The following is a 26640-nucleotide window of genomic DNA, read 5'->3' on the forward strand; positions in this document are numbered from 1 at the left end:
CACACACACACACACACACGCAAATTTAAAGAGTGTATTACAAACATTTCCTTCTTTTAGTTAGAGATGTAAACCTACAAGCAATGGCTAAAAAGTAAATAGAAAAATGTTAACTAAAACTCTTAATCATCCATAAAGTGGATTGATAACTCCTGAGTAAAAAGAGACAACTTATACCTAACTATTAGAATTAAGCAGTCATCCAAATTAAAGAATAATTTCTGTTTGGGAAAATAGTTACTTCTCTCTAAAAAAAAAAAAGCATGTTCATACAGCATCCATAATAAAATGACTATTGTGTCAAAACAAAAGGGAAGTTTCATGTGGTGGACATATTTTTTCTCTGAGTTTTAATGAAAGTTTCAAAATTGAATTTTCGATATTAAATAATGAGCTACGGTACATCATAGTATACAATGATTCTCAAATTTTAATGTGTGTAGGCAAGACTTTTGTTAAAATGTTGATTCCCAGGCCATTTATTGGAGGCTCTCATTCTGTGTGTTTTGAGTTGTACCTGGGAATCTACTTTTTAAGAGACTCTGGGGTGACTCTGAGGCATGTGGTCTGAAGAGTCACTGCTTTGTGGAGCAGAGTTGGGTTATAGCAGCACCATCACCAGGCTAACCTCTTTGACCCACTCTCTTCAGGATGATGTACTGGACTGTTGTTGGAGATCACTCCCACATAGAAGAAGCAGCCATGGATGGTACACTGAGAAGGATTTTAGTACAAAAGAACTTACAGAGACCCACAGGTATGATTTCTGACACACGCTAAAATATGAAGCAGAATGACAAGTATATTACTGTTAACAGTTATTTCTAGTGTTGTTGGCAATATAAGTATATTTACAAGTGGATAAAACCATTTATAGTATGATTTTATGAAGTTATTTACATTTCATGTCCTATTTTCTCAACTTGAAAATCAGGTACTTATACTGTCAGTTATATTACAGGAATATGATTTGAAACTTGCCTAAGTTGTAAGGCTATTAGTCAGATTTCACAGGCATGAAATTTTGACAGTTTATGGCAATACATTTACATTAGGGTATTTTTACAGATATATGTTAATGAAGTTGGGATATTGGGAAATATTCCTAGAGGATGAGAGATGAAATGAACAAATAAGTGGCTAAATATAAGACAGGTTTGATGACTTTTTGCCTTTTCATTCAGAGCTCTTTTCAATATGACTTTAATCTCCCTGGCCCACTTGCCATCTAAGCTACTACTCCAAACCATCTGTGTTCTCAGGACTGCCCAGGAGTTCAGATCTTTTCTGTCTCCATGATCTTTCTCTCATGTCATTTTTCTCCCAGTTCCCTTATCTAGAATGTCAACCGTTGTCTACCTAGTTATATCTTTCCCATTTTGTACCTCTAACTTTAGCACTTCTTCAATAAAACATTTTCAGACTATGGGAGCCTCATGGGCTCTGTGCCACCTACCCTCCACTGACTACACCTCCACAGAAAGGACATAATGCATTGTTTATAGTACATATTTAAAAATTATGCATTACAATGTCTTCTGTAGTTTATTTATATTTAGTGCTTATATTCTTATTCATTTTTAATGTGTTTTATACCTTTCCATTCATTTAGATTGCTTTTAATCTTTATGAGGAGAAGCAATATTTGAAATTTAGTCTATGTACATAAATTTGTTTTCATCCCATGCTCATTAACAAATGCCCATTGAATATCTACCATGTGCCAGAAATTGTCCCAAATTTTGAAGGAACAATATGAAGCAAGTTCTAACCCTCATGAAATCTATCTTCCTATAGAGGATAGAATATGTATTTATATATACTGTCACATTGTTATACATGCTATATAGAAAAGCATAGTAAGAGATGGGCTGTCAATGGAGGTACTATTTTAGTTATGATGATCAGAGAAGTCATCTCTAGAAGGGTGATATTGAAAGAGAGACCTAAATAAAGAGAGGCAGCAAGTGATGTGAATACGTGAGGAAAGAGCTTTTTAAGAAAATAGAATAGTAAGTTCTGAGTAAGGAATTAGCTCAGCGTGAAAACAGCAAGAAGGTTAGCATACCTAGAAGCATATAAACAATTCAGGAGAATGGAAGATGTGAGGAATTCTATTCTAGCTTTGAAGAGAGCTATTTGAAGGTATTGGCAAGTTAAGTGGCATAATCTCAAACAGTTTTTATTTTTAAAATACTTCTTTGGTGTTAACATTTTACATAATCATATTGATAGTATATGTAACATATTTTTATTTTAAAGAATGACACTGGCAGCAGTTTGTGGAATTACCTGTAGGATGGTATTTAGGAAAGTGCCTAAAATGAGGATTCTTGTAAAAGTCATTTATGAAGGAAGTGGTATACAGAAGAAAGCTGTAAAAGACCAAAGGAGAGCAGAGGAAGGAGCCCAGTAAACTGTGTTTCAGGTCGAGTTTAGTCTTGGTTTGAGTCAGTATGGTTACGCTTTGGAGCATAAATTTATGACAGGCAAGGGGATCTGCTTTTGATATGCCCCATCAATCATTAATTGGCTGTGATATTCCAAGCAAAGCTGCTTCAATCAGTTAAGCACGATGATCTGGAGAAGTAGGGTATGTGTGAGTCCTCACTGCAGAAACACCAGTGAGGAACTGGGTACTCCTCTTTAGTAAAGGCAATCTGCATAGGCACCACAATGTCTCCAACATTGGGTCTAGTGACAGATGCATGGATCTGACACTTTTCATGTATTACCCATTCTGCTCAACAACTCTTATGGGTAACTTAGTGATGCACATAACACAGCCCTTTTTCTTACAAAGTTTACATTCGAGAAAGAAAAAAAATGAGGCATATGCAGAAGTAATTGTACTTTTTGCAAAAGGTGAGAATTGTGTCATTCATTGTCATATTTTATAGTATCAGAGTTCAGAGGTGAGAAAGATAATCTCCAATAATGAAAAACTATGTGAAAAGTGATGTTTGAATAAGGACTTGAGGAATAGACAGGTAATCCATCATGAGGAAATTTTTAAAAAGCCCTTCATTGGAGTCAGATACACTTTTGAATCTCAAGAGATTATGTATTAGCTGTGAGACCTCAGAAATGAATTTATTACCTTCAAACCTTGGCTTTGTCAATAGAAAATCAAAGGCTGGCTGGGCATGGTGCCTCACACCTGTAAACCCAGCACTTTGGGAGGCCAAGGCGGGCGGATCACCTGATGTCAGGAGTTTGAGACCAGCCTGCCCAATATGGCAAACCCGTTTCTACTAAAAATACAAAAAACAAGCCAGGCATGGTGATGTGTACCTGTAATCCCAGCTACTTGGGAGGCTAAGGCATAAGAATTGCTTGAACCCAGTGAGGCGAGATCCCATCATTACACTCCCGCCTGAGCGACAAGAGTGAAACTCCCTTTTAAAATAATATATATGTACACACATATATGTATACACACACACACACACACACACACACATATATATATATATATAGTAATAACTAACTTAAAAATGCCAGATATATGAAATAATATAGTCCTCTGAGCCAGGGATCCAGTGTAGAGCATATGGATGCTCTGCTGATGTCAGGAATCAAGAGACATGTAGAAGGGCATAGGTTGGGTGACATAATATGTAAGAAGAGAAAACCTTAAATGCCAAAGGGCTTCAACATAACTTTTTAGCCAATATTGAGCCATTGTATGATTTTGATTTAAGGAGTGATTCAAATACTGTGTGCCTTCAAATGACACACTGATTATTGTTTTTATTGGGCACCATATAAGACATAATAAAAATATGTTGTTTCAGTCAAGTGTGTAGCAGATGAATAATGTGTTCCATGAGAGCAGGAACATGAACTATTTAGCTGAGGATAATGGCTTCAAACTCCATCCATGTCCCTGCAAAGGACATGATCTCATTCCTTTTCATGGCTGCATAGTACTCCATGATATATATGTACCACATTTTCCTTATGAGGTCTATCATTGGTGGGCATTTGGGTTGATTCCCCTGTCTCTGCTATTGTGAACAGTGCTGCAATGAACATATGCATGTGTGTATCTTTACAGTCGAATTATTTATATTCTTTTGGGTATATGCCCAGCAATGGGATTGCTGGGCCACACAGTATGAAGTACTATTGTACTATCTAATATTATGAAGTACTATTAGATTATTTCTCTAATAATCAGTGATGCTAAGCTTTTTTTCATATGTTTGTTGGCCGAAGGCATGTCTTCTTTTGAAAAGTGTCTGTTCATGTTCTTTGTCCACTTTTTACTGGGGTTGTTTTTTTCATGTAAATTTGTTTAAGTTCCTTGTAGATTCTGAATTTAGACTTTTATCAGATGGATGGATTGCAAAAATTTTCTACAATTCTGTAGGTTGTATCTTGACTCTGATAGTTTATTTTGCGGTGCAGAAGCACTTTAATTAAATTAGATCCCATTTGACAATTTTTTCCTGTACAATTGCTTTTGTCATCTTCATTATGAAATTTTTGCCTTTGCTTATGTCCTGAATGATATTTCTGAGATTTTCTTCTAGGGATTTTATAGATTTGGGTTTTACATTTAAGTCTTAAATCTATCTTGAGTTAATTTTTGTATAAGGTGTAAGGAAGGGATCTAGTTTCAATTTTCTGTATATGGCTAGCCAGTTCTTCTAGCACCATTTATTAAATATGGACTCCTTTCCTCATTGCTTTTGTCAGGTTTGCTGAAAATCAGATGGTTGTAAATGTGCAGTCTTATTTCTGAGCTCTCTATTCTGTTCCATGGGTCTATGCATCTGTACCAGTACCATGGTGTTTTGGTTACTATAGCCTTGTAGTATAGTTTGAAGTCGGGTAATGCAATGCCTCCAGCTTTGTTCTTTTTGCTTAGGATTATCTTAGCTATACAGGCTCTGTTTTGACTCCATATTAATTTTTTTTTTTTTTTTTTTGGAGACAGAATCTTGCTCTGTCGCCCAAGCTGGAGTTCAGTGAGGCGATCCTGGTTCACTGCGGCCTCTGCTACCAGGTCCAAGCAATTCTTCTGCCTCAGCTTCCCACGTAGCTGGGATTACAGGGACCCGCCAGCACGCCCAGCTGATTTTTCTATTTTTAGTAGAGATAGGGTTTCACCATGTTGGCCAGGCTGGTCTTGAATTCCAGATCTCAAGTGATCAACCTTCCTCAGTCTCTCAAACTTCTGAGACTATAGGTGGGCGCCCAGCCCATATGAATTTTAAAGTGTTTTTTTTATTTTTTCTAATTTGGTGAAGGATGTCAATGGTAGTTTAATGGGAATAGCATTGAATTTATAAATTACTTAGGGCAGTACGGCCATTTTCACAATATTCTTTCTATCTATGAGCTTGGTAGGTTTTTTTCATCTTGTGTTTTCTTTCTTTTTTTTTTTTAATTATTATTATACTTTAAGTTCTAGGGTACATGTGCATAACGTGCAGGTTTGTTACATATGTATACTTGTGCCATGTTGGTGTACTGCACCCATCAACTCGTCAGCATCCATCAATTCGTCATTTATATCAGGTAAAACTCCCAGTGCAATCCCTCCCCTCTACACCCTCCCCATGATAGGCCCCGGTGTGTGATGTTCCCCTTCCCGGGTCCAGGTGATCTCATTGTTCAGTTCCCACCTATGAGTGAGAACGTGCGGTGTTTGGTTTTCTGTTCTTGTGATAGTTTGCTAAGAAGGATGGTTTCCAGCTGCATCCATGTCCCTACAAAGGATGCAAACTCATCCTTTTTTATGGCGGCATAGTATTCCATGGTGTATATGTGCCACATTTTCTTAATCCAGTCTGTCACAGATGGACATTTGGGTTGATTCCAAGTCTTTGCTATTGTGAATAGTGCCGCAATAAACATACGTGTGCATGTGTCTTTATAGAAGCATGATTTATAATCCTTTGGGTATATATTCAGTAGTGGGATGGCTGGGTCATATGGTACATCTAGTTCTAGATCCTTGAGGAATCGCCATACTGTTTTCCATAATGGTTGAACTAGTTTACAAGCCCACCAACAGTGTAAAAGTGTTCCTATTTCTCTACATCCTCTCCAGCACCTGTTGTTTCCTGACTTTTTAATGATTGCCATTCTAACTGCTGTGAGATGGTATCTCATTGTGGTTTTGATTTGCATTTCTCTGATGGCCAGTGATGATGAGCATTTTATCATGTGTCTGTTGGCTATATGAATGTCTTCTTTTGAGAAATGTCTGTTCATATCCTTTGCCCACTTTTTGATGGGGGTTGTTTGCTTTTTTCTTGTAAATCTGTTTGAGTTCTTTGTAGATTCTGGATATCAGCCCTTTGTCAGATGAGTAGATTGCAAAAATTTTCTCCCATTCTGTAGGTTGCCTGTTCACTCTGATGGTAGTTTCTTTTGCTGTGCAGAAGCTCTTTAGTTTAATGACATCCCATTTGACAATGTTGGCTTTTGCTGCCATTGCTTTTGATGTTTAGACATGAAGTCCTTGCCCATGCCTATGTCCTGAATGGTACTACCTAGGTTTTCTTCTAGGGTTTTTATGGTATTAGGTCTAACATTCAAGTCTCTAATCCATCTTGAATTAATTTTCGTATAAGGAGTAAGGACAGGATCCAGTTTCAGCTTTCTACTTATGGCTAGCCAATTTTCCCAGCACCATTTATTAAATAGGGAATCCTTTCCCCATTTCTTGTTTCTCTCAGGTTTGTCAAAGATCAGATGGCTGCAGATGTGTGGTATTATTTCTGAGGACTCTGTTCTGTTCCATTGGTCTATATCTCTGTTTTGGTACCAATACCATGCTGTTTTGGTTACTGTAGCCTTGTAGTATAGTTTGAAGTCAGGTAGCGTAATGCCTCCAGCTTTGTTCTTTTGGCTTAGGATTGTCTTGGCAATGCAGGCTCTTTTTTGGTTCCATATGAACTTTAAAGCCGTTTTTTCCAATCTGTGAAGAAACTCATTGGGAGCTTGATGTGGATGGCACTGAATCTATAAATTACCTTCGGCAGTATGGCCATTTTCACGATATTGATTCTTCCTATCCATGAGCATGGTATGTTCTTCCATTTGTTTGTGTCCTCTTTTATTTCACTGAGCAGTGGTTTGTAGTTCTCCTTGAAGAGGTTTTTTACATCCCTTGTAAGTTGGATTCCTAGGTATTTGATTCTCTTTGAAGCAATTGTGAATGGAAGTTCATTCCTGATTTGGCTCTCTGCTTGTCTGTTACTGGTGTATAAGAATGCTTGGGATTTTTGCACATTAATTTTGTATCCTGAGACTTTGCTGAAGTGGCTTATCAGCTTAAGGAGATTTTGGGCTGAGACGATGGGGTTTTCTAAATATACAATCGTGTCATCTGCAAACAGGGACAATTTGACTTCTTCTTTTCCTAACTGAATACCGTTGATTTCTTTCTTTTGCCTGATTGTCCTAGCCAGAACTTCCAACACTATGTTGAATAGGAGTGGTGAGAGAGGGCATCCCTGTCTTGTGCCAGTTTTCAAAGGGATTTTTTCCAGTTTTTGCCCATTCAGTATGATATTGGCTGTGGGTTTGTCATAAATAGCTCTTATGATTTTGAGGTACATTCCATCAATACCGAATTTCTTGAGCATTTTTAGCATGAAGGGCTGTTGAATTTTGTCAAAAGCCTTTTCTGCATCTATTGAGATAATCACGTGGTTCTTGTCTTTGGTTCTGTTTATATGCTGGATTACGTTTATTGATTTGCAAATGTTGAACCAGCCTTGCATCCCAGGGATGAAGCCCACTTGATCATGGTGGAGAAGCTTTTTGATGTGCTGCTGAATCCGTTTTGCCAGTATTTTATTGAGGATATTTGCATCGATGTTCATCAGGGATATTGGTCTAAAATTCTCTTTTTTTGTTGTGTCTCTGCCAGGCTTTGGTATCAGGATGATGTTGGCCTCATCAAATGAGTTAGGGAGGATTCCCTCTTTTTCAATTGATTGGAATAGTTTCAGAAGGAATGGGACCAGCTCCTCTTTGTACCTCTGGTAGAATTCAGCTGTGAATCCATCTGGTCCTGGACTTTTTTTTGGTTGGTAGGCTATTAATTATTGCCTCAATTTCAGAGCCTGCTATTGGTCTATTTAGGGATTCAACTTCTTCCTGGTTTAGTCTTGGAAGAGTGTAAGTGTCCAGGAAATTATCCATTTCTTCTAAATTTTCTAGTTGATTTGCATAAAAGTGTTTATAGTATTCTCTGATGGTAGTTTGTATTTCTCTGGGGTCGGTGGTGATATCCCCTTTATCATTTTTTATTGCATCTATTTGATTCTTCTCTCTTTTCTTCTTTATTAGTCTTGCTAGCAGTCTGTCAATTTTGTTGATCTTTTCAAAAAACCAACTCCTGGATTCATTGATTTTTTGGAGGGTTTTTTGTGTCTCTATCTCCTTCAGTTCTGCTGTGATCTTAGTTATTGCTTTCCTTCTGCTAGCTTTTGAATGTGCTTGTTCTTGCCTCTCTAGTTGTTTTCATTGTGATGTTAGAGTGTCCATTTTAGATCTTTCCTGCTTTCTCTTGTGGGCATTTAGTGCTCTAAATTTCTCTCTACACACTGCTTTAAATGTGTCCCAGAGATTCTGGTATGTTGTATCTTTGTTCTCATTGGTTTCAAAGAACATCTTTATTTGTGCTTTCATTTCGTTATGTACCCAGTAGTCATTCAGGAGCAGTTTGTTCAGTTTCCATGTAGTTGAGCAGTTTTGGTTGAGTTTCTTAGTCCTGAGTTCTAGTTTGATTGCACTGTGGTCTGAGAAACAGTTTGTTATAATTTCTGTTCTTGTACATTTGCTGAGGAGTGCTTTACTTCCAATTTGTGGTCAATGTTGGAATAAGTGCGATGTGGTGCTGAGAAGAATGTATATTCTGTAGATTTGGGGTGGAGAGTTCTACAGATGTCTATTAGGTCCACTCGGTGCAGAGATGAGTTCAATTCCTGGATATCCTTGTTAACTTTCTGTCTCGTTGATCTGTCTAATGTTGACAGTGGAGTGTTGAAGTCTCCCATTATTATGGTATGGGAGTCTAAGTCTCTTTGTAAGTCTCTAAGGACTTGCTTTATGAATTTGAGTGCTCCTGTATTGGGTGCATATATATTTAGGAGAGTTAGCTGTTCCTGTTGAATTGATCCCTTTACCATTATGTAACGGCCTTCTTTGTCTCTTTTGATCTTTGAGTGTTTAAAGTCTGTTTTATCAGAGACTAGGATTGCAACCCCTGCTTTTTTTTGTTCTCCATTTGCTTAGTAGATCTTCCTCCATCCCTTTATTTTGAGCCTATGTATGTCTCTGCATGTGAGATGGGTCTCCTGAATACAGCAGACTGATGGGTCTTGAACCTTTATCCAGTTTGCCAGTCTGTGTCCTTTAATTGGAGCATTTAGTCCATTTACATTTAAGGTTAATATTGTTATGTGTGAACTTGATCCTGCTATTATGATATTAACTGGTTATTTTGCTCGTTAGTTGATGCAGTTTCTTCCTAGCCTCTATGGTCTTTACATTTTGGCATGTTTTTGCAATGGCTGGTACCGGTTGTTCCTTTCCATGTTTAGTGCTTCCTTCAGGGTCTCTTGTAAGGCAGGCCTGGTGGTGACAAAATCTCTAAGCATTTGCTTATCTGTAAAGGATTTTCTTTCTCCTTCACTGATGAAACTTAGTTTGGCTGGATATGAAATTCTGGGTTGAAAATTCTTTTCTTTAAGAATGTTGAATATTGCCCCCCACTCTCTTCTGGCTTGTAGAGTTTCTGCCGAGAGATCTGCTGTTAGTCTGATGGGCTTCCCTTTGTGGGTAACCCGACCTTTCTCTCTGGCTGCCCTTAAGATTTTTTCCTTCATTTCAACTTTTGTGAATCTGGCAATTATGTGTCTTGGAGTTGCTCTTCTGGAGGAGTATCTTTGTGTCGTTCTCTGTATTTCCTGACTTTGAATGTTGGCCTGCCCTACTAGGTTGGGGAAATTCTCCTGGATGATATCCTGAAGAGTGTTTTCCAACTTGGTTCCATTTTCCCCCTCACTTTCAGGCACCCCAATCAGACGTAGATTTGGTCTTTTTACATAATCCCATACTTCTTGCAGGCTTTGTTCATTTCTTTTTCTTCTTTTTTCGTTTGGTTTCTCTTCTCGCTTCATTTCATTCATTTGATCTTCAATCGCTGATACTCTTTCTTCCAGTTGATCGAGTCGGTTACTGAAGCTTGTGCATTTGTCACGTATTTCTCGTGTCATGGTTTTCATCTCTGTCATTTCATTTATGACCTTCTCTGCATTAATTATTCTAGCTGTCAATTCTTCCACTCTTTTTTCAAGATGTTTAGTTTCTTTGCGCTGGGTACATAATTCCTCCTTTAGCTCTGAGAAGTTTGATGTGCTGAAGCCTTCTCTCATCTTGTCAAAGTCATTCTCTGATCAGCTTCGATCCGTTGCTGGTGATGAGCTACGCTCCTTGCATGGGGAGATGTGCTCTTATTTTTTGAATTTCCAGCTTTTCTGCCCTGCTTTTTTCCCTTCTTTGTGGTTTTATCTGCCTCTGGTCTTTGATGATGGTGATGTATTGATGGTGTTTTGGTATAGGTGTTCTTCCTGTTTGATAGTTTTCCTTCTAACAGTCAGCACCCTCAGCTGCAGGTCTCTTGGAGATTGCTTGACCTCCACTCCAGACCCTGTTTGCCTGGGTATTAGCAGCAGAGGTTGCAGAAGATAGAATATTGCTGAACAGCGAGTGTACCTGTCTGATTCTTACTTTGGAAGCTTCCTCTCAGAGGTGTACTCCACCCTGTGAGGTGTGGGGTGTCAGACTGCCCCTAGTGGGGGATGTCTCCCAGTTAGGCTGCTCAGGGGTCAGGGACCCACTTGAGCAGGCAGTCTGTCCCTTCTCAGATCTCAACCTCCATGTGGGGAGATCCACTGCTCTCTTCAAAGCTGTCAGACAGGGTCGTTTGCGTCTGCAAGGGTTTCTGCTGATTTTTTTGTTGTTGTTGTTTAGCTGTGCCCTGTCCCCAGAGGTGGAGTCTACAGAGACAGGCAGGTTTCCTTGAGCTGCTGTGAGCTCCACCCAGCTCAATCTTCCTGGCGGCTTTGTTTACCTACTTAAGCCTCAGCAATGGTGGGCGCCCCTCCCCCAGCCTTGCTGCTGCCTTGCGGTTAGATCGCAGACTGCTGTGCTAGCAATGAGGGAGGCTCCGTGGCCGTAGGACCCTCCCGGCCAGGTGTGGGATACAATCTCCTGGTGTGCCTGTTTGCTCAAAGCCCAGTATTGGGGTGGGGGTCACCCGATTTTCCAGATGTTGTGTGTCTCAGTTCACCTGGCTAGGAAAAGGGACTCCCTTCCCCCTTGCACTTCCCAGGTGAGGTGATGCCTCTCCCTGCTTCAGCTCTCGCTGGTCGGGCTGCAGTAGCTGACCAGCACCAATTGTCTGGAACTCCCTAGTGAGATGACCCCAGTACATCAGTTGAAAATGCAGAAATCACCGGTCTTCTGTGTCGCTGGTGCTGGGAGTTGGAGACTGGATCTGTTCCTATTCGGCCATCTTGCTCTGCCCCCCTCATCTTGTGTTTTCTCTGGTTCCCTTGAGCAGTGGTTTGTAGTTCTCCTTGAACAGGTCCTTCACTTCCCTTGTTAGCTGTATTTCTAAGTAAGTAAGTATTTTATTGTCTTTGCAGCTACTGTGAATGGGAGTTCATTCATGATTTGTCTCTCTGGTTGTCTGTTTTTGGTGTATAGGAAATGATGTGATTTTTGCATATTGATTTGTTATCCTAAGATTTTCCTGAAGTTGCTTATCAGATTAAGAAGGTTTTGAGCTGATAAGATGGGGTTTTCTAGATATGGGAACATGTCATCTACAAACAGAGACATTTTTAATTTCTCTCCTCCTATTTGAATACACTTTATTTCTTTCTCTTGCGTGAATGTCCTGACCAGAAATTCCAATTCTGTGTGGAGTAGGAGTGGTGAGAGAGGGCATCTTTGGTCTGTGCTGGTTTTCAAGGGAAATTCTTCCAGCATTTGCCTATTCAGTGTGATATTGGCTATGGGTTTGTCATAAATGGTTCTTATTATTTGAGGTATGAGGAACATGAAGTCCTTTGTTGTTTGCTCTGTGCATAGTACCTGGCAGTGTGTGGTACAGGGGAGGTCCCCATGAGTATGTAGAGTTAATGAATGCTGTGTCAGACAAGGATACTTTCCAACTTTGCATCCAGTGAGGAGGGTATGTAGTATTACATGAGTTTGATTTCAAACTACATTCTTTGATATTTAAAAGCGTATTTACATTGTCTCCTATCTTCCTCAAATTGCAGCACTTTCTAAGAAAATAAATAACTACATACTGGTCCTGCACCACTCACAATTGTTTGATTCATTAAGCAAATTCATTGGCCAACGTAAAGTCTCTAGTTAAATAAAGTGAACATGAATGTTAGCATTATTTTGCTGTTATTTGAATTTAGTTTACCAACACTGTCATAAATAGATGTGTATATATATGAAAAATAAGTGTGTATGTGTGTATGAAGACATGACTTTAATGTAGTTTCTAACTTAACTCAGAAAATACTTTTAACAATTTTTAAAAATTAAATTTGACATAATGTTATGTATCCAGGTTTTTATTTTTATTTTTGGCCCCTTTATCAACTTCTTAAATCAAGAATATGGCAGTTCACACTTGGTTATTACTATCTTGCAAATTTTGGCTTTCCATTAAAACATAATGTATATAGTCTTTTTCTCTATTTCTGAAAAACAGTGATTTAAATTTTTTGCTCTCTCCAAGTCCTGCCTCTTAAATATCAATGTGTTACATACTATGGCCAGTTCACATAATATATATATTTTTTTCATTTTCTTCCAACCTACAATAGAAATAGGGGAACTAGTAGATCTTAGAAAATTTTAGAGTTTGACAAGAGTGAAATTTTAAAATCCCTAAAATATAAATAGTCTTGGTATCAAGGGAGATATACCGAAAATGACTACATAATTAGCTCCATTATCTTGTGTCACTAAAACTTAATGAGCCTATGTCTTTATTTTTTATAAACCATTCAAATTGTGATTCTATACTTCATTAAAACAAGTACGGCATTTTATTTCAAATTTTCTGTGCTCCTACTGACTTGGTTCCAAATATTCATCTTTCCCTGTTCAGATAAGAACGAGTTTCTTGAGAATTGATTTTTTTTTTTCCATTTTATTATTGGTTCTTTATTACAGAGCAAAATAAAATATGATATTTTAAAGACAGACATGAACTTTTTTCATATAAACTTGATTCTCATCTCTAACAGGAAAAGTTAGCTGATTCCTTTATTAACTTTTTAATTTAGAAGACTATCTCTTTTATTAAAGGGCTTAATAAAAAATCAAAATTATTGATTTTTGGATTTCTGGAGTATAAATTCCACTCATCTATAAACTTTGTTATATAATTTTTATCAAGATGTAATTCCATCCAATAGTACAAAATATAGCCAGAGCTGATAACAGTGGGTATGTCTTAGACAAACCTAGACCAATAATGCAATATGTGACATTTTTGAGAACTTTTTACTGCTTCTGAATCTGAAAAACAATATTGTTGATTAAATTGGATTACATACTCATTGTTTTCTCCTTTTCTGTGATTATCAATATTAATGTTTTTAAGTCTAAAACTAATTTTATCGGCAACAGATTTTTGTTTTAGCTACTTCTTTATTGTAGCACATTGGTAGAGGAGAGACAATCATGTTTTTATGTTGTTTTTAACCATTCTCAGTCAGCTGTTTTGAACTATAGGAGCAGCAGCAAAAAAACTGTGTAATTTGTGGTTCATATTACTCATAATTCTACATGAAAATGCAAAAACGTGTCTTCTAACATGACTTCAAATAGCAAATTAATAATTGAGCAGAAACCAGTAAAACAATGGCCACTTGCTTAATTGTTATTTTTCAGGATCCAGTCAGGCATGGTACATCTCTATACATTACTTGAGGAACAAAATATTTAATTTGATTACATGTGAGCTAAGTATTTGTAGTTAACTGAAGAATTATTCAATAATGATTTCTAATATGAGTTATTTCCATTCTGATTATTAAGTCTTGGTACAGTTATACAGGACTAAAAGTCTAGCACAGACTCAAAAGTACCTTTCATTCAGTTGCATTGCCATTAAAATGTACTTCAGTTGCTTCTTGAATGTTCTCATTGGGAACACTCTTTAGTTGCCTAAGGTGTTTAACTGCATTGTACTTCCAAAGTATGCAATATGTCATATTTAGACAGCAGCTGTGTCACAAAAAATAATCTATAGCAGTGAATATTTATTATAGAATTCATGAGTCAGACATATTACTCTTCCATATTGAAGGAAGTTTACTTTCTTAGATATTCTATGTGTTGATGATGTTCCTACAAAAAGACACTGGATGGATTCCAATTACATTCATGAAATCAAAAAATGAAACTAAAAAAATATTTTTACTCTATATTATTTCAGTCCATTATCATTCACTGACATCTACCTGTAATGAAACTAAAGACAAGCAGTCTCAGAGAAAATTAATTCAAGCATCACTAGAACTTTAATCAAGAACTTTATTGTTTATTCTTCCCTACCATAACCATCATTTTTTTCTTTTTGAGACAGAGTCTCACTCTGTTACCCAGGCTGATCTCAGCTTGCTGACCTCTGCCTCCCAGGTTCAAGCAATTCTCCTGCCTCAGCCTCCAGGGTAGCTGGGATTGCAGGTGCCGGCCACCATGCCCAGATAGCTTTTGGATTTTTAGTAGCGACCACCATGTTGACCGGCTGGTCTCAATCTCCTGACCTCATGATCCTCCCGCCTCAGCCTCCCAAAGTGCTGGGATTACAGGCGTGAGCCACCACACCCGGCTAATATCAATCTTTAGTCACATTAACTTCAGCATGCACACAGATGTCTGATCGATAACACCGTTGGCCAACTCTGAAGGGGTGAAAATATATTTTAATTAAATATATTTTCTATTCTGAAAACTATACCTTCTTGAAGGAATTAAAAATACAAATAATTATACTAACTCATTTTAAATAATGGTCCAATAAATGATTTAAATAATGAATTCATTCTCCATATAATATGAAGATGAAAATGAAAATAATATTAAAGGAAAGTCTATTAGAGAAGAGCTAAAATTAAGAAACCATAAATATGACTAGAAGGGGTATTTACAGCAGACTTTCTTATGTGAAATAAGACTTTTGCTACAGTTTGTTAACTAAATGCCATGTAATCTGAACCCATGTATTTGGGATAAAGATTGAATTACTTTAATTTTTCTAATTTCTACAGTATCATGATTGGCACCAGGTAATTTCTATGATGCTTGAAGACAAATGTCAACTGTAATTATACAATAAGAAGCAAAAGTATGATTTTGAATAATTTCAAATTTATTTGCACTGTTTGTCTTGTGTGTGTTGATTTTGCAGGTTTGGCTGTTGATTATTTTAGTGAACGCATATATTGGGCTGACTTTGAGCTCTCCATCATTGGCAGTGTTCTGTATGATGGCTCTAATTCAATAGTCTCTGTCAGCAGCAAACAAGGTTTGTGAAATGCTTTTGTCTTCATTTTTAATTATTATTGAGAGTGTTAAATACTAACACAAAGATGTAAGTATGGATGCTTTGCATCCTGGATTTTCTTAAATTCTTTCTCCTTTCAACTTGTAACTCTTACTAGTAATTAAAATTTTCATTCCTACTGGAAAAACATAGAGGCCAGGGCAGAAGTTTGTTCATCTTGACTTGAACAAACATGGCCATTGCTGTCCTGATTCAGAAAATAATTTTACTCTGTGGCTTCCGTGGCTATTGCATTCTGAGCAGAGCACTTCTGATAGTCAAGATCAGCATCTGTGAACACAAACTTTTATTTCAATTGCAATGATAACAAGCAAACAATGAGTTACTGTATCAATGCATCAAAAATTACCATTTAACTCTACCACCAGTGACTGCTGAATCTACTTGTGCTCCTCTGTTGCTATACTGTTTTTATGACCACCTATCTGCCTGGCTTCTATTTTTTAACTGTCTCGTTTTTCTAGCTCCCTTCTGTTCCTCATACTTTTTTCTGCCTGGCTGTCTCAGTTCTTCCTGCCGAATTTAATTTCTTCCCTTTCTGTCACTTTCTTTTCCCTACTTCAACCGCTTCCCACAATTTCTTTTGTAACCACAAATTTTTCATCATATACACTTTAAATTTTTGTATTTGCATGTTATATATTTATTGAATATAGCTTTGCTTCCTGTTTTTTTTTTTAATAACACAAACAGGGAAGTTAAACAACTAAATCAAATTTTTATTGTGCCTTTGCCTAAAGTGTGTGTGTGTGTGTGTTTATCGATGGCCTCAGATGGAAAAAAAAAAAAAAAGTTCCCATCCCTATAATTAATTACAATGAAGTTAGCTTGTTCTGGCTTTGGTGCACATTTTACTATTTCATGAAACAGCAAAGAAAAATATATGAATATAAAGATACTTTATACTTTACAACCTCTAGATAATTAGTAAAAATATAAAGGTTGTCATTGAATTTGTTATAAATTTCTGTTTCAAAAGTTAGAATAATTATTCATTTGATGAAATCTCTGAAAATAAGTCACAAAATGTGAAAATAATGGTTACTATTATTTTTAGCCAAACTAATCAGACAAATGATTTTCATTTACCTGTTTGTTTTCTTTATTCCATTTCTGAAATGAACAGTACTAATGTCAAATATTATTTTTGGATTTACTCTTTAAAAATCAACAAATGAATGCTTAATAAACCAGTCGTTTGGGCATGTAATTTGATTATTTATTTGATCCAGAACACAAACTGAGTTGTGTAAACTGCCTGTTTTTATACTACAGATAACATTGGATATAAGATATCCTCTCTGTATAGCAGAGAGGATTAGTCTGCAAATAACCCCCAGAAAATGCTTTGTGATGGTGAAGATGATTAAAGTGATGATGGAAGTGTATTTTTATGTTTTAAGTAACATGTTTACTACATTGCATGTCCTTACTTAAGATATAATTCTAAGAACGTCATAGCTAATATTATAAATATTCCAATTCTGAAAGTTTAAACGGTAATAAGATTTTCAATATGGTCTTGGATAAACATAGTTTTTAAAGTCTGAGTGTATACATTAAAACTTTCATAACTGCCTTTTGAAAATTCCAGGTTTATTACATCCACATAGAATCGATATCTTCGAAGATTATATATATGGAGCAGGACCTAAAAATGGTGTATTTCGAGTACAAAAATTTGGCCATGGTTCAGTAGAGTACTTAGCTTTAAATATTGATAAAACAAAAGGTGTTTTGATATCTCATCGTTATAAACAACTAGACTGTAAGTATAATATATTATGAAGTTGTCTATATTGGTAATTTTTTTTCTTATATCTCTCAAAAAATATATGTAAATGTCTTAACCTCAGTAAGTTAAGTAACTTTAATTTTTATGTCACTAGACTTTTTCAACTACCAAAACGTCAGAATATAGATAATTATATTTCTGCTGTAACCGGGAAAATGTTCAGCATTTGGCCATGTTTTCTTGCAATTAAAACTGTCTTTGTTACAATAATCTGTTAATCTGTTTCTAAAATTCTTTTTTTTTTTTTTATTTATTTATTTATTTATTTTTTTTTATTATACTTTAAGTTCTAGGGTACATGTGCATAACGTTTATATCATGTATAACTCCCCAATGCAATCCCTCCCTCCTCCCGCCTCCCCCTGATAGGCCCCAGTGTGTGATGTTCCCCTTCCCGAGTCCAAGTGATCTCATTATAGAACCTTGTGAGTGTATAGATGAACTATCCAAGTAAGGAAATTTATTGTTGGCCATTTTGACTCTTATTACTAATCAACAAGTAACTATTATAGTATTAACCTTCCATTGTTAAATATATACAAAAAGAACTCTTCCCAAGACTTGCATATTTTCTCTGATTTATTGTATATGACTTATTATTGTTACTCTCCCTCCTAGAAAGGATTGGGTAAATGATTGAGGTAATTAAGATAATACTCTTGAAAATATGTTTCTAACACAGCTGTCAAAAATATTGAAGAACAAAGTGAAAAATAATAATATGGCTGAAATTCTAACGATCTGTGTTTATATATCAGTTCACTCTTCAAGATGCTGTTCAAGGGTTATTTATAATTACTATTTATGGCAAATGAAATGGATTTTATCTTGTTTGGTGCATTTATCTGGAACAAGTGGTGTTTATTCAAATCAGTTCTCACAACAGTATAAAACAAAATATAGTTTCCTAAATCATCCTGAAATTTTATCCAAAGTCTTGCTGCTCTTTACCAATAATTTGGCATATAAGATTCCAAGGTTAATATGAGGACACTTTCTCTCATCCTCCGGTTCTGTTTAATTTATATTCATAGTTGAATATTACTACATTCATAAAAAGTAAACAAATAAAATCCTGTCTTGAATATAATAGGCATTTGAGTAGTGGTTCTTACAGAAAACAAGCCACTCTCATAGTCACCCACTCAGCTACCTGGGTGCCATTCCTTTTTAATTCTGGTGAAATAATCTCTAGGAAAGGTCAAAAATCAGTTATGACTGCAAAGGATGTCGATTGGATAAAAATTTAAACACAAATAAGTATGGCACACATTTACACGTGCACACAAACTCCCACTTGATGGAAAGGAAGCCATTTTAGACATTTTTTTTCAAAAAAAAAAAAGTCTTATTTTTCATCTGTACCTTGAACTGACAAGGTACATATGCATTTTAATCCTTTGTATTAATAAATACAAGGGGGGCATTGTTTTTGTCTGTTAGAACAGCTCTGTGAAATAAGCTGTTAAAATGAAGGCTAGATCCCCCCAAAACTTCCATTGGCTTTACTTTCCAGCACAGCCCCAATGGTACTTCAGGTTCTAAGACCAACTCTTATGCCAAAAGCAATTAGTCAGAAGCAAAAGTAACAAAGTATAGATCTGAATAATTTATTCTCTCTTTGGAAAATATAAATAAGGCAAACTTACTATTAATGATGAGCATTGGGTAGTAATTTTTCTTCACCTATAAAGATGAATGATGATATTGAGTAAGATACTCCCAGTGGAAATTTGATGTGATTACTTTTCAACATTGCTAATTAATCATTTCCCCTTATTTAATTTTATGCTTTTGAAGTCTATTGTATCTCTATTTACACATTGTGTTGTTTTCGTTTGTTTAACCAGTACCCAATCCATGCTCGGATTTAGCATGTGAATTCCTCTGCTTGCTGAATCCTTCTGGGGCCACTTGTGTGTGTCCGGAAGGAAAATATTTGATTAATGGCACTTGCAATGATGACAGCCTGTTAGGTAGGTATACTTTATTATTCTGTAAATAATGAATTAATGCTCATCATAAAATTTCACAACTAGTGAAACGGGGTGAAATGATCTGTTTCATCAGCAATCTAGCTACCTTGATAGCAGCAGTTCTTGAATGCCTGTGTAAACTGTTCTTTTCTCTGGAGAAGACTTTCAAACAATTCATTCTGCATTTGTTCACAAAACAGCATTGAACACTTACAGGCATTTAACAACAGATCAAGAACTTTGAAGTCACTCATGGACCCAAAAGAAATTTTTTTATAACTCTTCTATTAGATAAGACAATAATATTTTTTGAGAACATTCTGCTATGGGTGTCAACTCAGCCCAAAAATCCATTTATTTATTCAATACGTTTCTATTGATTACCTCTTGTGTGCCAAGCACTAACTTAGAAATTGAGAATTTAGAAACCAAATTTCAGTTTCTTCTGTATAAAATGGGACTTACAATACTACTACTACTATTACTACTGCTTCTGCTATTACCACAAAGAATACTAATAACAAGTATTTTGAGGGCCTATGAAGAAGGCATAACACTAATGCAAAAACTAAAAACTAACTTAGAAACAAAACTGATAAGATTTCTTCATCCATGCAGTTTGTATTTCAGAAGCTAGAAGCTGGAATAATCAATAAAAATTGAAACATTACTTCAGATACTAAATATTAAATAACCAAAAAAAAAAATAACACACAAAACAGTGTGATAGCACAGGGACAGAAAATATGTCTCTTGAATATCCAGCTGGACTAACAATAAATAAGTTTCCTCATATTCAAGACATTAGGTATAATGGAAAAAATATTGTTACTAAAAGATAAAATCCACACATAATACTTTAAAAAATTATTGTATTTATTTATTCATTCATTCTTACTGAGACGGAGTCTTGCTGTCACCAGGCTGGAGTGCAGTGGCATGATTTCGGCTCACTGCAACCTCCACCTCCTGAGTTCAAGCAATTCTCCTGCCTCAGCCTCCCGAGTAGCTGGGACTAAAGGTGTGTGTCACTATGCCTGGATGATTTTATTTTGTGTGTGTATTTTTAGTAGAGATGGGGTTTTGCCATGTTGGCCAGCCTGATCTCGAACTCCTGACCTCAGGTGATTCGCCTGCCTAAGCCTCCCAAAGTGCTGGGATTACAGGCATGAACCACCACGCCTGGCCACACATACTAAATTTTATGTCACAGATACAAAGGCGTGGTGGCTTGCACCTGTAATCACAGCACTTAGGGAGGCAGAGACCAGAGGACAGCTTGATCCCAGGGGTTCAAGACCTACCTGGGCAACATAGCAAGTACCCATTCTCCACAAAAAGGAAAAAAAAAAATTGCAGTACTCCAAAATCACTGGAGGATCACAGCAAACATTTTCCAATGAGATACAGACATTATTCAGGGCAGGGTTTGTTACCTATTGTATTTCCCTCTGCTAGAATGCACTCCTCATATGGGCTCTGGGTCCTTACCCTCAGTCAGCATCTCCACCTCTGCATGATTTTTCTCTTTGTTCTCTGCTGAAAGTTACATCCAATTTGAAGACTTCTGACGTTTATAAGGCACTCTGTCTAAAACTATTATAGTACTTTCATTTAATGTATATTATTTAAGCATTTGATATGCAAAGCTGAAGGGGTGGAAAAGATGAATTGATGAATAACATAAGCATCAATAAATAGATATTTATGTGGACAGTGACACAAGTCACAGAAGAGACAGAGTTAAAACTATTACGAGGATTCAGATTATTATTCAAATAGGGGATCAGTCAGAATTTCCTATAGGATATGACGTTTAAACAAAGTCTGCAAAGCCAGATTGGATTTAGATTAAATGGGAAGGAGGGAGGAGGACACTGAGACAGAAAAGCTGTCTGAGAAGTATGAAAACATGGTGGGTAAAGAAAATAATGAGTCATTCATTTTAGTTAGTGTGTAGAAGTGTGAAGCCCTGTTTTGGGTAATAAGGTTGCAAAGTTCGTAACAGAAAGCTAAGTGTGAATCATGATTGGTATTTTGGGCGGGCACTTTGGTGCCAATTATTGAAAAGGGATGCCGTCATGGCACTAGGATGCTCCCTTCCCTCTATCTATTCTCCCAATCAGAGTAGCGTTATCTCAACTGTGATGGGAGAATAAGAGCATCCAGTGAACATTTCCAAACATTGTTAGTACCACTTTCTCCAATGCTGTTCTGACTGCATCACAGAGGAAGACTCTTCAAAGGTATCTATTCCACTTAACTTCTCAGAAACAGATCCTTTAACTGTGAACAACTTTTCTGTAGAAATGTCATACCTTCAGTAGTCCCACATAATCTCTTACCCATTGCCCTCACAGGTGCCTCTTGTGTACTGTGTCTACTTAGAAAATTTGGGTGAGAGAGGCAATTAGGAGAGAGATTAGTATAATGCACAGAAATAAACTAATAGTTCTACCAAGGGACTTTGACATTGGCTTTGATGTTACAAGTATTATTTAGAGTCAAGTTCAGTTTTTGTTGGTTTTCCTTTCCTCTTCTATGTAATCCTCTTCTGTGTAATCCCATGTTTCCACAACCTCTTCTATGCAATCCTCCTCCTTTCTCCTCTTTGTTTGGTCCAAATTATGTATCCAACAAACTAAATTCTATGAATACCCTGCAAGAACATGACCTAATGTAGGGCTGAGATGAAGTGTTAGAGTAGGCCAAGGTCTACCACTTAAATGACTTTGTTGTGCTTGGACTGTATACCTGCTTCCCTTGGTCTCAGTTTATTCTGTACAACATAGAACTAACAACAAATACGACTCATATTACTATCACTGACGGTAGAAATAATACTAAATATTTTGAAAACCTATGAGGAAAGCATAATTCTATGTATGTTTATAGACATATATATTAATTTAATCTTCAAATTTTATTATCTACTAATTTCTCCTATTTTACAGATAAAATGGAAGCATTAGAAGCTCATTTGATTGTCTAACATTACTTAGTAAATGATGGCACCCCAGGGTGAATGTAGGTGGTCCACTCTGTTAATCATCGCACAATATATCTCAGTGTCTCTGTGTGACCCAGAGTACCCATTTCCAGAGTTACTGGAAATTCTAGCAATAACTTGGATAGAATGGCTAGCACAATACCTTGAAGAATAGACACATAGCCCTTTAAAATCAATATGTCACTTTGAAGTAGGTGAGAAAATGAAACAAGTTTTTTGCTGCATTAAGTCACCAAATTGTATCATTATATGCTTGAAAGAAGGAATCTTGCTTATCTAAATACACACTTATCCATGATCTAAAACTTTTTTTGGAGATGTGTTTTGCTCCTTCAACCCTGCTTAAAAGGCATGATTTCAGAAAGCTCAAAGCCCATTCTTGTAATTTAAGAGAAAATCTTACATTTAATCAAAATGAAAACAACACTCAAATTAGCCTTTACACATTGTAGGTCTTGAAACATAAACAGTTTGGACCATTTTAGTTGGAACATAAACGAGTGGATTTCAGAATTATTGATTGGTAAAGATAAATGCCAGTTTTTTTTTCTGACATTAACATTTGCTATAGCCAATGTTATATGCTTTTCATTTGTTTGTAGGTATTTGTCTACCTCTAGCTGCTATTGTTAAATGATGAGTATGCTGAATATTTTTAATAACGCTTTGTGTATTGAATTTGAAATTCAAATACAACTCATTCTTAGGGAAGTGTTCACCTGCTTTTTCCTATAGTTGATTATAATTGCTGGAGGTTGGCTTCTGGGGATGATTTAGTTATTGACAAAAGCAGCTCTTTTTTTCATTGCAGAACCATTATTATGAGTTTTTCAAAAATGTAACTCCACTTCCATTTCATCAGGCAGTGTTGTACCTTAAAACTTCCGGTGCCTAATGAGGCATGTTATAGTCATGTGCATGCCCCAACATGTAGGGATTTTGAATATCCTTGTGGTTTTCATAGAATTGACAGGTAAAAATGAGTACCCCATAATAATCCTACCTGTGATCACAATGCCTTAAGTGTTTATCTTCACTATCCACATCCACAACCTTATTAGGACAAATAATGTTGACTGAGATAGAAATGTTTTGGTAAATTTTAAATTAAATAAGCATATTTCCACTCCACGTATTTCTTGAGAGTCTGATCTCTGTACTCAATAATTTGCTGGAGATTCCCACTTATATTTGCATGGGCATCTTCAGTTTAGTATGCCACCTTGAAATTACCCCTCCATTTCCTGTCATCCTTGTGTTCCCACTTAATTGTCCTGGTCAGAAACTGAAGAATCATAAAAGTAGGCTTGGAATCATTTTCGAGGTTATTTTGCTATACCTATTGACATGGCCTTCTCCATCAGAAATGGTGCTTTGCTTTGAGCAACATACAGTGTTCAATGGAACGAAACTGATTGAAATAGGCATTCCTCATTTTTCTTCACATAACACTGCTGTGATTTTTACCTCCAAATGACCATTAGAATACATCCACATTCATTCATCCCATGTTACTCTATTTTGGGTCCTCATCTTACCTATCCTGGATAATGTATACAAAGTTCTGAGAGCCTCCCTGCTTTTATAAGCTGCCATTTTAACCCCTGTCAGTACATTACCTTTCCAAGACACCACATTACTTTTGGGGTGGAGTCTAAAATCTATGGACCTTCTCTTACTCACTGCTTATTTCTTCAAAAGCATTTACCTATTGTGATTCATTTCTTTACCCTCTCTGATCTAGGTCCACTCACAGTGACTTTCATTCATTTCCTCCAGTGCTCACCCGTAGGTCTTCCTGTATGTTACTCCACTGGAGCTCCATCCTCAGTAAACCTTGTGGGCACTCAGTCAATAGTGTATAAAAAGTGTTATAATTTTATATGTTATAGTTTTTCCCATTTCTTATTTACTATTCATACAAACCTGAGTTAGCTTGTATAGTTGTCATTAAGGACATTTTAAAGTGAAGTAACTGAGGCTCAAATCAGTTAACTTGTATGCCTAGTAAGCAGCAGAACCAGGACCTAAACACAGGTCTCATTATACCACTGTAATTTTTTATAATACATTTATTTTACATCATGAGAGAGTTCTTCATATTAATACAAACTTCAGCAATGCCAATCTGAAGCCTGCCTACGTGACAATGTATTAGAAACTTTTCTCTTCAATGAGGCAAGTCCCAGAATTGTATGGCACTGCTGACAGTTTCTATTTATGACTATGGATGTGATACTTGAATCATTGTGTCATTTGAAGCCACTGAGGTACTTAAAGATGCTCTTGAAATCATTTCAGTGATATAGTCAAGCTTCTGTCATGTATGTGCCAGTGCATCTTGAATAAGGATTATAGATTGCTTTGATTTTACCTACTTTAACCATAAAATGGGCATTATTATAGTAAAGGACATATTCTAGAATAGAATGCCTATTACAACTATCTCAATCAGTTTTGTTCCATTGAACACTGTATGTTGCTCAAAGCAAAGCAGCATTTCTAATGGAGAAGGCCATGTCAATATGTATAGCAAAATAACCTCGAAAATGATTCCAAACCTATCTTTATCATAAATCATACTTACCATATTGTTAAAAATAATTTTGCTACCACAAGGAATGTCCAGCCTTTTTTATTCTGAGTGAAAATGTTAAGTAGGTAGACTGTACAGAATCATCTGGGACAAATGTTACATTTGGAAATGTTTCTAACACTGTTCTATAACCAACTTGTACCAAATCTCAATGACTTTTAGTTTGGGACATTTATATATGGTTAATAAGGACCAACATCAAAGAGTATCTCTTCATGTAAACATTTCTCTATACTATGTATATTCACACATGCATACACTATAGAACAAATAGTGTGTGTGTGTGTGCATATGCTATAAATGTAACTTACAAATTTAAAGTTTTCTTTTTTAATATCAACTACTCCTAAAAATAAGCTATGTTTGTCCATAGCATAAGGAAAATTTCTTGGTTGGAAAATACTACTTTTAGAAGCCTAGGCAACATAGTGAGAACCTGTCTCTACAAAAAATTAAAAAAAATTATAGTCCCAGCTACTTGGAAAGTGGAGGTGGGAGGATCACTGGAGCCCAGGAAGCTGAGCCTTCAGTGAGCTGTGATCACACCACTGCCCACCAGTCTGGGTGACAGAGCAAGACCCTGTCTCAATAAAATAAAAGAAAGAAAGAAGATGAAAATATATTACTTTTAGAAAGTTTCAGTTAGTTTTACTATTCAATATTTTACAAATAAAAAGAAAAAGTTAATAATGCTTTAAATTTAAAGAAGAATATGTATATTTACCATTCAACATTAATATGTATATTTACCATTCAACAACTAGAATCTATCTGTTTTCAGATAGTATTTAATTTTTTCTACTTTTGTACTTGGGGTAATTATTTTATGGAAAAAAGATTCTAGTATTTAAATATTGTATCTATTTGAAAATGTATATTAAATTACTCCCTGAAAACATGCTAATTTGTACATTTCTTCTCATAAACAGATGATTCATGTAAGTTAACTTGTGAAAATGGAGGAAGATGCATTTTAAATGAGAAGGGTGATTTGAGGTGTCACTGTTGGCCTAGTTATTCAGGAGAAAGATGTGAAGTCAACCACTGTAGCAACTACTGCCAGAATGGAGGAACTTGCGTACCATCAGTTCTAGGTAAATATTTCAGTGTCATTGTATTTTTCCTTATATATGAATCAAAAATAATGTTACAAACATACTTCCTAGTATCTTAATAAAGAATAGACTAACACAATATACTAACACAAAATTAAATCAATGGCATTTGTTCTAAATTCAGTATATAAAAGTTCAAGTCAAAAATTTAACAATACTAATGGTCATTACTCTGGATTGAGCATGTACCATGTGACAGGCTCAGTGTTTATAGATAATTTGCCCCTGGCTCAGAATGATTAGTAGAACCAATTTTCCAGGCTTACTATGTTTTACCCCAAAATTTATGGATATTTTGTTGTTGTTGTTGTTGTTGTTGCACAAATAGTTTTCCTAATGCTAAAAATCAATTGTTATTGAAAATCAGGATTATTTTAAATGTAAACATACAATAACAGAGAATCTGATAGCATCCTGATCCCATCTAAAATTGTAACTACTCTTTTGGCATCACACTGTGTCATATAACATGCTTTGAAAATTCAAGGTTTCTACATCTTAGGATATA

At 36.0% G+C, this 26640-nt stretch overlaps 1 protein-coding gene across 1 annotated transcript in view; it reads left to right on the forward strand.

The window, feature by feature from the left end:
• LRP1B (LDL receptor related protein 1B) overlaps positions 1-26640 on the forward strand; it is a 303637-nt gene that overhangs the window by 184253 nt on the left and 92744 nt on the right. Inside the window, exons 27-31 of the mRNA XM_033229413.1 lie at positions 651-757; positions 15485-15601; positions 17235-17408; positions 19286-19411; positions 25947-26111. Of these exons, the coding sequence (XP_033085304.1) occupies positions 651-757; positions 15485-15601; positions 17235-17408; positions 19286-19411; positions 25947-26111 (689 nt within the window). The remainder of the gene's footprint in view (positions 1-650; positions 758-15484; positions 15602-17234; positions 17409-19285; positions 19412-25946; positions 26112-26640) is intronic.

Source organism: Trachypithecus francoisi, unplaced genomic scaffold (genome assembly GCF_009764315.1).
Source record: "Trachypithecus francoisi isolate TF-2019V2 unplaced genomic scaffold, Tfra_2.0 Lachesis_group13, whole genome shotgun sequence".
Lineage (NCBI taxonomy): Eukaryota > Metazoa > Chordata > Mammalia > Primates > Cercopithecidae > Trachypithecus > Trachypithecus francoisi.